The 14,110-nt window shown below is 38.2% G+C and overlaps 1 protein-coding gene across 1 annotated transcript in view; it reads right to left on the reverse strand.

Moving 5' to 3' along the window:
• LOC124069506 (zeta-sarcoglycan) overlaps nt 1–14,110 on the reverse strand; it is a 288,322-nt gene that overhangs the window by 37,059 nt on the left and 237,153 nt on the right. Inside the window, exons 5-6 of the mRNA XM_046408730.1 lie at nt 6,935–7,057; nt 3,519–3,591 (exon numbers count right to left, since the gene is read on the reverse strand). Of these exons, the coding sequence (XP_046264686.1) occupies nt 3,519–3,591; nt 6,935–7,057 (196 nt within the window). The remainder of the gene's footprint in view (nt 1–3,518; nt 3,592–6,934; nt 7,058–14,110) is intronic.

Here is a 14,110-nt window from a genome sequence, read left to right on the forward strand (position 1 = left end):
GAGACAGAAAAAGAGGGGGGGATAGCAGAAAAAGGGAGTGCACATGTGGACAAAATGAGACTGAGAAAGAGAAAAGTGTGTACATAAGGAGAGTTAGAAAACAGAGAGATGAGGACAAAGATATGAAAAAAGACAGATAGAAAGATAAAATATTCCAACCACAAAGAGATTAAAAATCTTGGTTGAATAAAGTGCGTGTGACTTAGGAAAAGAGGAGAGAACATGTACATAATGTTGGTGCTGATAGTGTGAAATATTTATTCATAGTGAATATACCTCAGTTGAGAAAAACAAACATCATGATGATGACCCTTCTTCAGTTTCCTTCCTTTCCATTTAACTGCTAATAACCGAAGACAGAGAGGAGTAAGTATTTCAAGCATCTAATCGTCTGTTTGTTAGTGTTGTTCTTTTACAGTTTTCATTGAGCTGTCAGTTTGAGATGTCAGTTTAATGTATGTGAATGTGTGTTTGAAGCTTTCACTTTGTGTGTATCTCTTTCTGCTCATGATGTACTCTTAAGGTTGCACCAAAAATATGCTGTGTGTGAGGTGGTAAGTGGTTTCACTTCATTCATGCTGCAATGTGAGCTTTAATGCATAAATTCTTTGTGTGTGTGTGTTTGTGCAGTTAATGGATGAGTTGTGCTTATGTGTAGATGGTGTGACAGTACATTTATGTTGTGTTTTTACATTATTTGTTTGATTGTGTGCGTGTGTGTAGATGTACGCATGTTTATGTGGATGTGATGGTTGAATGTGTGTAGAATTTGTTTCAATATATCCATGATGTTAAGCTCTAACAGTCTTGTTTGTGATGACAGTTCAGTTGATTCAGGTAAAAATGATCCATTAAGTGCTTTTAGCTGTTTTACGTCACTCCACATAGGTGTTAATGACACTAAATCTGTTAAAACTGATGAGAAAAATCCCCCAGCCCAAACGCCTTTGCTGTGTTCAATTCATAACAGCTTCCTTTTCTTTCTTCACCTGAGGTCTTCACCACAGGTCTTTCATTGCCTTGCTTATCTGCACTGACCCATCCATTGACCCGGTGCTCTCACTCCGCCTTCTCTCTATATATTTCCTTCCCCTCCTAACCCAACACCTCCCTCTATCACTTCTTGGTTTCCTTCAGCTAACTCCATCTAATGCACGAACTCCTCAAAATGCCTCCCCCCACTTGTCTCCTTTGATCCCTCAGAGTGTATGAAATCCTATTTTCCCAGCTCATTTTGCGTTGCTTTCATCCATTTCTTTGTCTCTCTCTATGTCCATCGATCTCATAGCTTTGCATCAAGAAATTTCAACTTCTCTGTTTCTGAACCTATTTTATGTTTAAAACATTTTTTCTTTCATTTTTTTTCCTCCACCTTGTTTCTTGAAATTATACAGAAAAAAGGGAAACAAAAATATTAGGGAGGCAGAGAGAATGAAGGCATTTGACAAAGGCCCCAGGCTGGATTCAAACCCAGGACTAGCAAATCACATGGCTAGAATCACTGAACAACCCCTTGTTCCCTGAGCCGTGCTCACTGGATTGTCTGAGACCACTGTTTCATGTTACAATGCCTGGTGAATCAGTCAACTCAGTGGAATGGACGGAATCAAAGGTGTGGGATCAGGCAAGGTTTATAGTCCAGCTGTCAGGCTCTAATGCAAACTGATTCAATTATTTGAATATTATATTAAATACTTCAGAAGAGCATTGAGTAACCAACATAGTCTTCCAGTTTTAAAAACTGATAATAGCTGGAATGTCATGTGGCGTTTTCAGTCCACAGAAACATTGTCTCACAACATTCACAACTTTGTTTTAACAATAATCCAAGTCTTTTGGTTTTAAAAAATTCTGTCTAGTTTGGTTCCATACTTTTAATTTCATGTTTTCCACTTGGCTCAGAAGGAACTGGCTATTTTGTATAACCTGAATACATTCATATTCTTTCTGTATGCTATTATCTGCTGAAAGAGTCTGAGTTTGATTTAATCTATTCTTTAATCTATTTTTATATACATTAAGTTCCACTCCTTCCTTCTGAGCTTTTTTCCTCTGTCATCCTCTCTGCCCTCTGTCTTTTTTCTTTCTTATTTTAATCGTCCTCTTCGTCACCCCAGCCCTGTTTCTTCTTCCTCAATCCACTCAATTATATCTCCTCCCGTCTTCCCCATTTTCCTTGTACAGAGCATTTCACACATCTTGATTCCCACTATGCCTTATCGCTTCTTCAAATTCCCCTCTGTTTATCTCTCTACCTCCATCCCTCTGCCTTCCTTTCTTTATGTTTGTGTTTTTCTCCCTGGCCAAAAGCTACTTCAGCTACATGCTGTCTGATAACACCCCAGTGAGGCTGAGACATGAGAACAGCACATGCACCTGAAAGACACTCAAATCACATATCAGGAGAGGGGATGAGAAGACATTTAGCTGGTGTGGTCCATTAAATGCAATGACAGGAGAACTAGCAGTCTGGGCGGTTGTTACAGTAGGCTATTAAAGGTGATGATAGATCAAACTGAGGTGAAGAAGTCTGAGTTGTGTCAGTGTAATTGAGGAGCTGCCTGTGGTGCACATACTCAGGCTCAGACTGTTTTTTTCTTTTCTACCCTTTTTACAACTATTACGGATAAACCTTCCATTATCTTGAGAAGACCCTGTTCTCACATCAGTTTCTAACAAGTTAAGGCAAAAAAATGTAATCAACTTGGTAATGTGTTCTATGAAGACCACATCTATAAAGCCCTATAGGGGCACTCATAGTGTCTTATAATGCATTCATTATGCATTCTTACATATCTTATAATTAATTTTAAGTCACGTCTATAATATTTTGTGACTGTTGATATAGTATATGTTTTTGACCATATTTATTATGAATGAATTATTATACACTATGTATGCCCCTTTAATGCATTATTGATGTGGTCCTCATAAAACGTGCATAAACCATAAACTCTATTCCACATGTAAACAGGAATTGTGAATTTCCCCAGCGCAGGACTAATAAAGGCCTATCTCTGTAAACTGAGCAAACATCTGGCACAACATGGCTTTAAGTGCGTGTGTCAGTGGAAAGTTCCACCTGGTAACAGCATGACCCTTGTACACTGGAGTCCGGGGGGGGTTTGTTGTTCTTTTTGTTCTCTCTCTCAGGACTGTCAGACTGTCACACTGCCAGTCACCAGCACACCTCTTTCTGCACTGATTACAACTGAGGAGCAGACTGTCCCGCAAGACTGGCTAGTTAGCTAATTCAGTAACTTAAAATATTACACAACATATTTTTCCCAATTGTTATTTGTGGTGTTACTGTCTCAGTAATTATTCACAGGAACATACACTTCATAAATATTTCACCCCAACTAAAATATTAACAAGGGGAACTTGTGTGTGTGTGTGCCAGACTGCTTGTGAGTGTGCCAGACTGCTTTTCTGACATACACACACACACGCACGCACGCACACACACACACACACACACACACACATATTGATAAAAAATAATTAAGGTTACTTACTTTAGGTCCTGGAAGGGTTCTGCCCTCACATGTGATGTCTCTACTGAATGGCTGAACACTACGCCTTCATTCCCTGTAGCAAGGATAAGAGTGGCTGAGATGAAGGAAATAAAAACACATATTGGACAATATTGCAATCATAACTCTGTTCCTGGGGATGAGGCGGCACCCGTGCTAATATCCATACACCATACAAATTACATTAAAATATGACAGTGTTTCCAGTAGGAATACCTTTACTGGGAACATGTAGCACCAAAGTTGGGAGTAGCATGAAAATGAGAAGAATGAGGAACTGACTGTGCAAATGTTGCAGTACAAATGTAATCCCTTTGTCACACTGGAAGTTAATGATGAATATATTTTTGAAATGTAGTAGTCCTTCCTTGGCCTTAACAAAGTCAATTCATGTGGTTAACCATATCATCTTTTATTGCTGATTACCTATGTTCAATATTTGTTTCTGACATGTTAAAAAAATGTCACCAAGGTGGCATTGCTTTACCATCCAAAACATACTTAACTAATACATGAGCATAATTGTCCTGTGGAAAATATTGGCTCTGATATAATGCAGTGTTTAACCCTGCAGCGCTGAACAGATGCTTAGGGAAAGTGCTGGATATGGCTCCTGCTGAGACTGTGGAAGGCCTGTTGTAAACTCAGCACTGCTACAAATTCAATACTGCAAGAGGCAACTTTGGCAGTCTGACAGATATTAAACGGTTATTTAGATTGTTTCTCCAAATAGGTGCGGTTGTACCTCCAAAGGACCCAAACTTCGAAAGCACTGTTGCATTTGTCTACCTTAAACTCTGATTTATTCTAAGGCCCACTCAACACTGCACAAATGTGTCTTTGAAACTGCCAAAGAAAAAAGAAAAGCTCAAATGAAATGATCTCAGCTGTATTTTGATCTCTACACTAGGGCTAAAGCTGAACTGGAATACAATATTTGGCAAAGCAAAAGATAATATAATGTAATAATATAATATAAACAATAATATCTACTTTAAACAACTATATTAAAAATAATTTCTTTTCAGCAAAATACCTGCAACATGTGAAGTGGAGTGTGTTTGAATGGTAGAAGGAGATTAGCTAATTTGCTCTGACAGCGTAGTTGCAAGTCCACCAACACACCGTGCTCACTACTCAGTCAGTAAGTCTATACATTAGTTATGGCTGTTCTAGCAAAGTTGCTGTGCTAATATTTTGACTTAGAAGAAGCAGCTTGTTTGACAGGGAAGGGATTTGTCTAGGATTCACCTGTTGGCCTTGTTGTTGACAGTGTAGAATTAGTTCTATCTTTTGTGTTATTGTTTTAAATCCCATCAACACTTGGATTTGCATAGACTATTTGACTACTTTCTCTGTTGCAGAAAAGTTAGCTCCATTGTTACTATGTTGTCAATGTCCACTAGTTAAAGTCAAAAAATATATTTTGGTTGGAGTATTTTGGTTGCTGTTTGTAAACAATTCACCCACTCAGCTCAACAGTGCTCAAATCTGAGAGAACATCAGTGGTTGAGTGACTTAGACAGCAAATAAAGATTATTCTGATTGTTTCACAGTTGTTGCTTCCTAAAGAAAAATACACCCAAACCTCTGCACAACCTTCCAGATTTTGTCTAAGTACAGTCAAAATGTAGGTTTTGTGTGCCTCTGCTCAGCCTGCCTGCGTTGCACAGACACAGACCTGCATCTCTTTATGAGAGACATAGAGACCAAGACAGCAGGGAAGGAGACTACATTTTAAGAGCCACAACCATGGCTGACCCCTTGAAACATTCTAACACAGCAAAGATAGGGACACAGACACCACATGCTTGTAGTGAGTGATGATTGAGAGAAACTGCTTTTGTGTAAATCTATTTATTTATTTATTTTATTTTTTTTGGAAACTGCTGCATACACTATTATTTCTTGAGGTTACCTCCAAAGCAGTTGATATTTTAAAACATACTGGCTGTTTGTCAATGATCTGTAAATTGTACAAAGTATGTAAATTCACAGAGATGCTAAGTCACTTGCATTTCAAGCATACTATCCTATTATCCACCCAACCCCCCACAAATATCACAAAAATGCATTGTTATGCCTGCTTCCACTTATTCAAATACAAATAAATGCAAGTAATTCCTCTGACTCAACAAATACAAACCCAGTTACAAATACAGGCCTCCCTGCACATCCCTACAAAACACAATGATGTTTCTCACTTTGTTAACCAGTTGTTTGTTCCAGTTTATGACTGTTACTTTGGGTTTCGTTTGCATATTTACAGCAATCAGGCTGAGTTACTCGCCTGAGCACTCTGTTGTTGTTGTTGTACATGGAAAGTTTATGAGCTTGTCATAGCCTGTTAGATGGCACACGTCCTGGCATACAACACCCATCAAGTGTTTTCAAAGTAGAGCCAGTACATTGGAAACCAACACCATTCAGACTGGGTTTATATTTTCACTTTCAAAATCAGGCCCGCTAGTAACCCCTCACAAGCTGCCATGGCTCTGACTTCTGGCTGATTCAGCATTGGCTGATTCTCATAAACAGCAGGCTTACATGCAAACTTCCACAATAGCTATGCGGTCTTTGCTGTGAAGCCTTTGTTACTACAGAATGTCTGGAGACATTGTTCGATCATTTAATCATTTAATGATAGAAAATAAGTAAAAAAATAAGTGAAATAAATTTGCTGTAGCCCACAATGGGCAATTTCCCATATCATTTCTTAGTTACTTTTCACTCATCTTTGCACTGACCTGGCTTTGCCTAGACCTCTCACTGATCTGATTACTATTATTATGCAGTATCTCAGATATCTGGATGCAAAATTTATTTCATTTTAGGTGACTCTGGGCGTCAGATAATGAAGCTGTCATGCGTTGCCTCATGGAGCTCCTAACCAATTAATCAGCCCTGCACAAAAAAGAGAGATGGGGGGGGCATCATTAAAGATGCAAAATATTAAAGGGTGGAGTTTTCTTGTCAATAAATAAAAGTTATTTTTACATACAGTGTTGCTCACCAAAGCCAACTGAGTATATCCATACTCACCAATAAATGTGTTGAATGTATTTCTCTCCTTATAAAACATTTGCATTTTTTATTATTATTTGAAATTCAGAATTGTTTACATCCACGTTTGTTTCTAACAGTCTTCACATCTTTCTGTCTGCACATGTGTGTGTGTGTTACCACCAAATGTAGATCAGTAGAATAGTGTGAAACATTGGCAGGACAGGGTGTTGTCTCATGCATGCAAGAGACAAACAAGCCAAGGACACACTAACAGAAAAACTAATCAAAAGAGCAAGAAAGTCAACAACTACACAGGAAGCTTTTGCAGAAAGCCATGCTGCTTATTTTAAGTATATAGTACAGTATATACAGTACTTTGTGTAGTTCCTTACCTGTGACTCTAAGTTTCTCAGTGCCGATGCTGATCTCTTCTTCATCTGCTGAGAACAGAACTCTTTCTCCATCTGTACTCCTCACCTCAAACCTCTGACACTGAGCCTCTACCATTTCTGAACCTGAGCGAGAGAGACAGAGAGAGAGAGAGAGAGAGAGAGAGAGAGAAAGAGAGAGAGAGAGGGTTATAATTTGTGAGTTTTCACAGTACATAAAAGGTACCATCTGCTAGATGTTTTTATACCAAGGTCTTTACAGAGCCATTAGTGCATGAAGGTTTAGCTTGAACGACCACAGAAAGATTTGAACTTTCAACTCTAGTATCTCTAAGTTTTGTTTTTCTATGGCGCCAGGGCAATAGCAGTACAGATACTGGGACAACTAAGGTGATCCACTCTGATACATAATCAGTAGAATCATTTTTTTTTTAAAAAAAGTCTGCGGAACAAGGTCCCATTTAGAATAACCCACAGAACAAGCAATGGAATATGTCTTTTTTTTCCAGTATGAAAATAATGTTAATTGATCTAATGAGTTATGAAACCTGGACCTCAGAAGTGAAGTGATATAAACAAAAGAAAATAGTGAGACAGGACTGCGTTGTTTGGAGTTTTTAAAGGTCCTGTAAAACTTGAGAACATTTCCCGTTATGACTTTGCCTTGAGGACAAAAAAAAAAAAAAAAAAATCCTTTGAAGAGAAATGCAGGGAGTGACAAAACAAATATAGAATATGTTGAGGACAATAAATGGACAAATGACATTGTTCCTACCCTATTTCAGAATTCATTCTTTCCTCTCTCTGCAATGTCTCCAAAATCAAAAGAAAGCAAAACACTGGAGAACTTGAAAACAAGTAGACATATTTTGGCTAATATTATAACAAGAACTGTGTTGTTACAAGGTACATTTAGAGCAACATTACTGTGCCATCCCACTAGAGAGATGTTTCATGTTCTCACTGCAGTAACACATGAACGTCTTACTCACTCTTTTCAGTGGAAACAACTATGTATGACAAAAAGACTAAATTAACAGAATTTGCATCAAAATCTGTTGTCTTTGGCTATTAGTTATTTTTAACTGAATACAGGAGTACACATGTGCATCCTTTATGATTCATTGCCAATTGCTGCACAGACAAACTGACATTGTTTCAAATATTTAGAAGAGTTGTTTGCTAGTTCCTTTTTAAGAAAAGGTTGGCATTGAGGTCTGAAAAGTTGATCAGTCTCCTGACAAACCTGACAAATCACCAACATGCTTTTCCTTAACTTCATTTTATCTGCCTGTGTTTCCCTTCATTTTGTAATTTGAACTGTGATGTGCTGCTGGTACAGCTCTGCTGAGGCAAAAGAAAAGCCTCTTTCTCACCTCTCTCTCCCTTTCCTTCACTGTCTGGGCTCTCAGGCTATTACAAGTGTCAATTAGAAACCCAGAGTGCCTTGTCAGTAATAATCAAACTTTATTAGCAGCCATCAATCTGGGATTAAGTTCTTTTTCTCATCTCTCTCTCTCTCTCGCTGTCTTTATCCTGTCTATCTTTCCCTCCTTAAGCCTCTGATTCCTCCACCTGTGTGGAAAAAAAAGCAACTGAAATTTGTGTTGTGAAAGGCTTACCCTCAAGCAAGGTGTGTGTATGTGTGTTACAAATGCATGCAAAGATTCAGGAGATGGAGGGAGTTGACAGTTAGAAATGGGAGAAGTATGGTGTGAGGGCAGAAAGAAATAAAAAAAGAGAAAGAGAGATAAAGAGAAAGTGAGGCTGGTTTAAATTGAGGATGTGCTGTGCTAGTTGCTGTCTCAGATATCCAGCTAGTCCTCTTTGGCTGTTCTACTCTTGTCCTATAATAAAGCTCAGAGTGCAGATTTCCGACATGGGTGCAGGTCAGCATATTTCCAATGATTTTTGTTTTATTCATAGAAAAATGTCTTCTTGTCTTCTCAAGATTCTGAAACAGCGAGAAAAAGGCAGCTTCAATAAGAATGTGAAAAAAAAAATCTAAAGGTTTGTGTATAACTGACACATTTCAGACATGTTGTAGAAGAGTAGTAGTAGTATGGGATATACTGTAGAGGTTATAGAGGACAACATGACTGTTAACAGGCAGTAGACGACATCCCTTAAATACCAAAGCCACTGTCAGGCTTTCCTCATACTAATACAAAGGCATGAAAAATTACCTTAAAATTATCTGGTCTTTAGCTACAGTAATGGAAGACAGTATTAACATAGCTGAAGTCGCTTCTGAAATGTCTGTTCTGAATCCCAGTTAGCAGTCAAAAGAATAAAGCATAGAAAGAATAATATTCTGCAGCATAAATAACAAAATTTTATATGTTTTTAAATTACATAACTTTACCGTGTCAAACGTATCCCATCATGAGACACATTTTACACAGTTGGTTGTTTAAAACATGAGGGGTGGTTTGCCCAACAATAACTCAATGATCTTTTTGGTTTATCTTTTTAGCAATCTGCAGGTAGCTAATTTTGGCTCTGTGTAAATTAAGCGCTTTCGATCAATTAATTTGATTCTACAAATGTCTCTCCCACTGATAACACCAAAGTAATTCTGCTGTCACGAATAACAACAGGGCTCCTCGTTAGGCAGACATGTTAATTGATGCACTGACTTAAATAATCACTTCATGACAGGATCTCCTCTATTGTCACAAGTGTCTCCCTTACCCAGATCCTTCAGTAATAATAAAGCTTTCAAAAAATCTCCCTAATGAAGAGAGGTGCTGGAGAGAGCAAGCATCACAGTACACTGCATATGGCTCAAGTCCTGAGTCAGATCTGGACTTTTGCACATTTTAACCACGCTGTTACAGCACTGGGTTTGCTTTAGTGCCACTTTGAAACACTAGCACTTGATTTAATTTAGGATAATGAAGGCTCAACAATCACACCAAGCCCTGTAAGCAAATATAGTTCCATATCCCAGCTGAACACAGTGGTCAATGTTAAGGGTCATTAACAGTAGTTTTTGCAATATCTGCACTGAGGAAAAAGTGGCGAATCTAATTTTCTTTACTTGGTTGTCCTATGAGATGTTAGTAACACAAGTGATATTCTACAATCTGCTTTGCATCTGTAAAAACACCTCTTGTCTCCACACTATCAAACTTGATCACTTCTGTCTCCAAAGGTTTGTTCTTCTTTTATTTTTCATTTTACTTTGCCCATGAATTTTCATGTGATGGTTGCAATTTTAAGTCCTCCTCCTTACCTGATTTTTATAAACAACTAGAGGGCACCCAGGGCCCAAAGCAACCAACAACATTATCCAACTTACTGTTTACCTATTCATCAATTACCTACTATTAGTCTATCAAGATGTGTAATATAATATCAAGCTGTGACAGAAACAACCGAGTGGCTACACTGGTAAATACCTGAGATGAAGATTAGCCATAAGGGCTTTTGTTAAGAAGCCATAATCAGTATTTTTATATAAAAATAGGTCAAATAACTGTATGTAGTACAATAGAGGTTTGTTCATAGTAACAGAGAGTTATCACCTGACTGCAATTCCTTTCAGTGCTAGCAGCCTTTATAATGTCCTTCAGCTGATTGTTTGGTTTTATGACTCACAACTTCACTGCTTTGATTCAGTCTCATTACTGCCATCAGATTTATTACCACATGTAGGCAGCTCTGACAGATACTCTACCTGTCCACCAGTTACTGGACTCCAAGTTGTCAACAAGCGACAAGACATATACTCCCCTCGGATATTTTCTTCAACTGGTGGAAACCAAACAGGAATTTTATACACTTGCACAACAAGGATTTGGCTATTAAAGCCTTGTGAGACTCCAGTGAAATAGTGGAGGTTTTGATCATGTTCGAGGCACATCAATGTCAGTTTGGACAGTGAAGCTGGAGAATGTACTTCTAATTGATGTCTCCCACTCAATGTTATCCACCAGAAGCATGATTCCCAAACCAGTCTGCCTCCGATGGTCACTTTTATGTATTTATAGGTTCCTTTCATCACACCTTTAATAACTCTGCCTCTGTTAGCGAGGTCCCCTTCTTGTTCTTGTAACTCAAGTTCTGAAGATCAGAGGAAAAACAAAAGAAACTATTTATTAACCTTTCTACACATTTCAACAGAATTCTGAGTTCTCCAATTTGTATTCTGTAATTAATGAAAAGATATTAAAATGGTCCCTTTGTAGCTTTCTCACTTCTGCACATTAAACCATTGAGGCCATAATAAAGTTAGAAAGGGCTGGTGTCCTGTATTCTTAATTCAAGTCTTTAAATTAGGGCTTCTAGCAGTGATGGGATATGATGCAAGAGGACACTATGAAAGGATCAGGGGATAGGTACAAAGAGTCTGGTTAAGCCAAGTAAACATTGCATGCATGGCTGATTTTCACAAACAGGTCGAGATGAATTTGTAATTAAAGTCAGCTTCAGTGTGCTTTGTGATTCTGTCTCTCCACCGCCTTCACCTTTCTTTCCCTCAGTATCCTCCTCTCACACTCCAGGAGATTAGAAATCACAGGAGTGTGTGAAATAGTATGTGACATTCATGTAATTATTTGTTCTCTATGTGTGTCATCTTGAATAGTTTTTGCATACATCCCTGTCCATGCATATCTGCATATGTGAATGCTAATATATTCTCCTGCCAAAAACTGTTCTAAAATTAAGCAGCTTTTGTCCTTCTGCTATGTGGAGAAAGTCGATCATATTTTGTCTCATTTAAATGACTATAGTTTTCCTTAGGTCAAAATTCTGGCAATATGCTAAATGTAGCATTACAGCTTTTAAGTAAAAGATGAGGTCATATAACTCAAGCTTTAGTGTCCTTGCACTGGTTAAATGCGGATTTTATGACTGTTTTTAAGATTTCTCTGGCTGCTTTTAATGCTTGGCTGGATTTGGCCATTGGCTAAATCATTTTTCACCTTTTATGAATAGACGTACAGCCAGGAAACTTCAGGCAGGGTCCATTCAACAGCCACATAGTCTAGACTAAAAGGTTAGGGAGATTTGAGGCCTCTTCAGCAGGAGTCAGCAAAATATACTTTCTGGAGCCAAACCAGGTGGCCGGGAAGGATCTTTCCAATAATGGAATGTGCAGGGGCATCTAATTTAACTAACTTATCTAACTAATCTTAAATTAAGTTATAGCAAAAGTTCAGTTGGGAAAACATTTCTTTTGAACGCTTAGGCCACCATAATTTCCTGCCGTCATTGTCTAGGACTGTCAACTGAGATATCAGCTGTTCTTATCAGTTATCTATCCGTTAGCTCAGCAACACACCTACATTGTTAGCCTCTCTCATCATCTTGCTGCTGTCCTTTTAATTATGACTCTCTCTTAGCCTTTAGTATTCTCATTCTGCTGTTATGCATGACCCTTCAACTCCCGATCACTGCCCAGTCTTGGTAGATTCACCTTCTTCATCATTTTGTCAGTGTCAGCAGAGTCATCAGCCACCGCGACCAGCGACTGTACTCCACGGGGAGATTTAACTTGCTGCTGCTCAGGGCAGATGATCTTCTATCATAAAATCTAGAATCCAATCACCAAAATCTGTACAAAAAAAAAACTGAATTATCACATATAATCTGCCCTAATAAACAATTATCTTTATTTTTTTCACTTCTATTCCCTGTCTTTACTTTGTAGATTATTCATAGGAAGAACTGTATCAATACTAAGCTACAAAGACTTGGGCGATATGCACAGTTTGTCTACAAAGTGAAAGAACGAGACAAATGATTAATTATTTTTACATTATGTGCCAGATTAACAGAAGCTGTGCCACAACTCCCTGAGATGCACCTGGGGTGCCTTGTTGTTGATGCCCACATGTTGACACACACGCATGCACAATTACCAGCTGGAAATATGTTAGCTCTGGGGAACTTCCTCTCAGTCTGATGTCCATATGCACACTTACGGACAAAATGAAAGTGTTTGGATGCCAAATCCACCAAAAGAGGCACTGACACTTCAGGCAGGAAAAAAGAATCCTTGAAAAGAGACATTGCTTAAAGTGTTTTTGACATCTCTCTCAAGTCAACATGAGCAGCAAATTCTCCATTAGATTAGATTGGCATGAAGCCTTCCACTGGCCATGCTCCAATGATTGTCAATCCCCACATACACATACAAACATGCTTGGCAAATTAACTCTCCTTCTTAGTGATGTGACCACAAGGAAGGTTTCTTATTCATGTATGCAAACTAATGAATGTGTATGCATATATGTGTGTTTAATAATTATAATAATCACGGCAACAAAGATGACTGAAAGTGAGCAAGCAGAACTGTGTCCTACACAACACTTTAGGGATGGACTGTAAACATGAGACCATGCTTGCATCTTTATTCAGAATATCAAAACAAAGAAAGAGTGAATAGTAGAAACAATTTTTGGCTTTTCTTCATATCTGCAGTTTTAAAGGTAGAAACAATACAAAAAAAAAACTTTCTCACTTGGCTTTGACTGGATTTCACTCACTAAACTTCCTGATTAGTTATTCAAATATGGCAAGGCTTATCAGTGGATTAAGATGAGTATTTTGTTGAGTGAGTCAGGCTGATATGCTTGTCAGTTCCCCTCCTGTCTAGAATGTCAAATTTAATGAATATTCAAAAGCCTAGTGGGCTCTTTTGTGTGTTCTGAGGGAAAACATTCCTGAGGGGGGATTTGTGCAAGCATTACGCAATGCATGGCACATGTGTAGTATTATTAATTTATTTATTTGGTGGGGGGTAATAATGCTTCATTCCCACTGAGAAAATTATTGAGCGCATTTGTTTCCACATTAGCCAGTGAGCCCTTGTGGTTCTGAGCAATCAACACAAGGGCAAGGGATCAACTGAAGGTGAAAGTTAACAGCTATCAAAACCAAGCATGTGAGATGTACAAAATGCGCTATTCTCTCATGTTCATTATTTCCAACCTTTCCATTTTTGCATAAGTGAACCTTTGTGTTTTTTATATTTGTGCTGTTACTTGTTATGGGCCCCTGATAAATGGAAGGGTTAGGTTACCTAACCAGTGGTACTTTCATTTTTTGCCAATATTGTTCACTAAATATGTCTTTCAAGAATAAGATTAGATTATATGTTCACTTATGCTGATTTAGGCTTTGGTAGGTGATGTATTGACTTGCATCTATCTTTGATGAAAGACACCA

The sequence above is a fragment of the Scatophagus argus genome, chromosome 2 (genome assembly GCF_020382885.2).
Source record: "Scatophagus argus isolate fScaArg1 chromosome 2, fScaArg1.pri, whole genome shotgun sequence".
Classification (NCBI taxonomy): domain Eukaryota; kingdom Metazoa; phylum Chordata; class Actinopteri; family Scatophagidae; genus Scatophagus; species Scatophagus argus.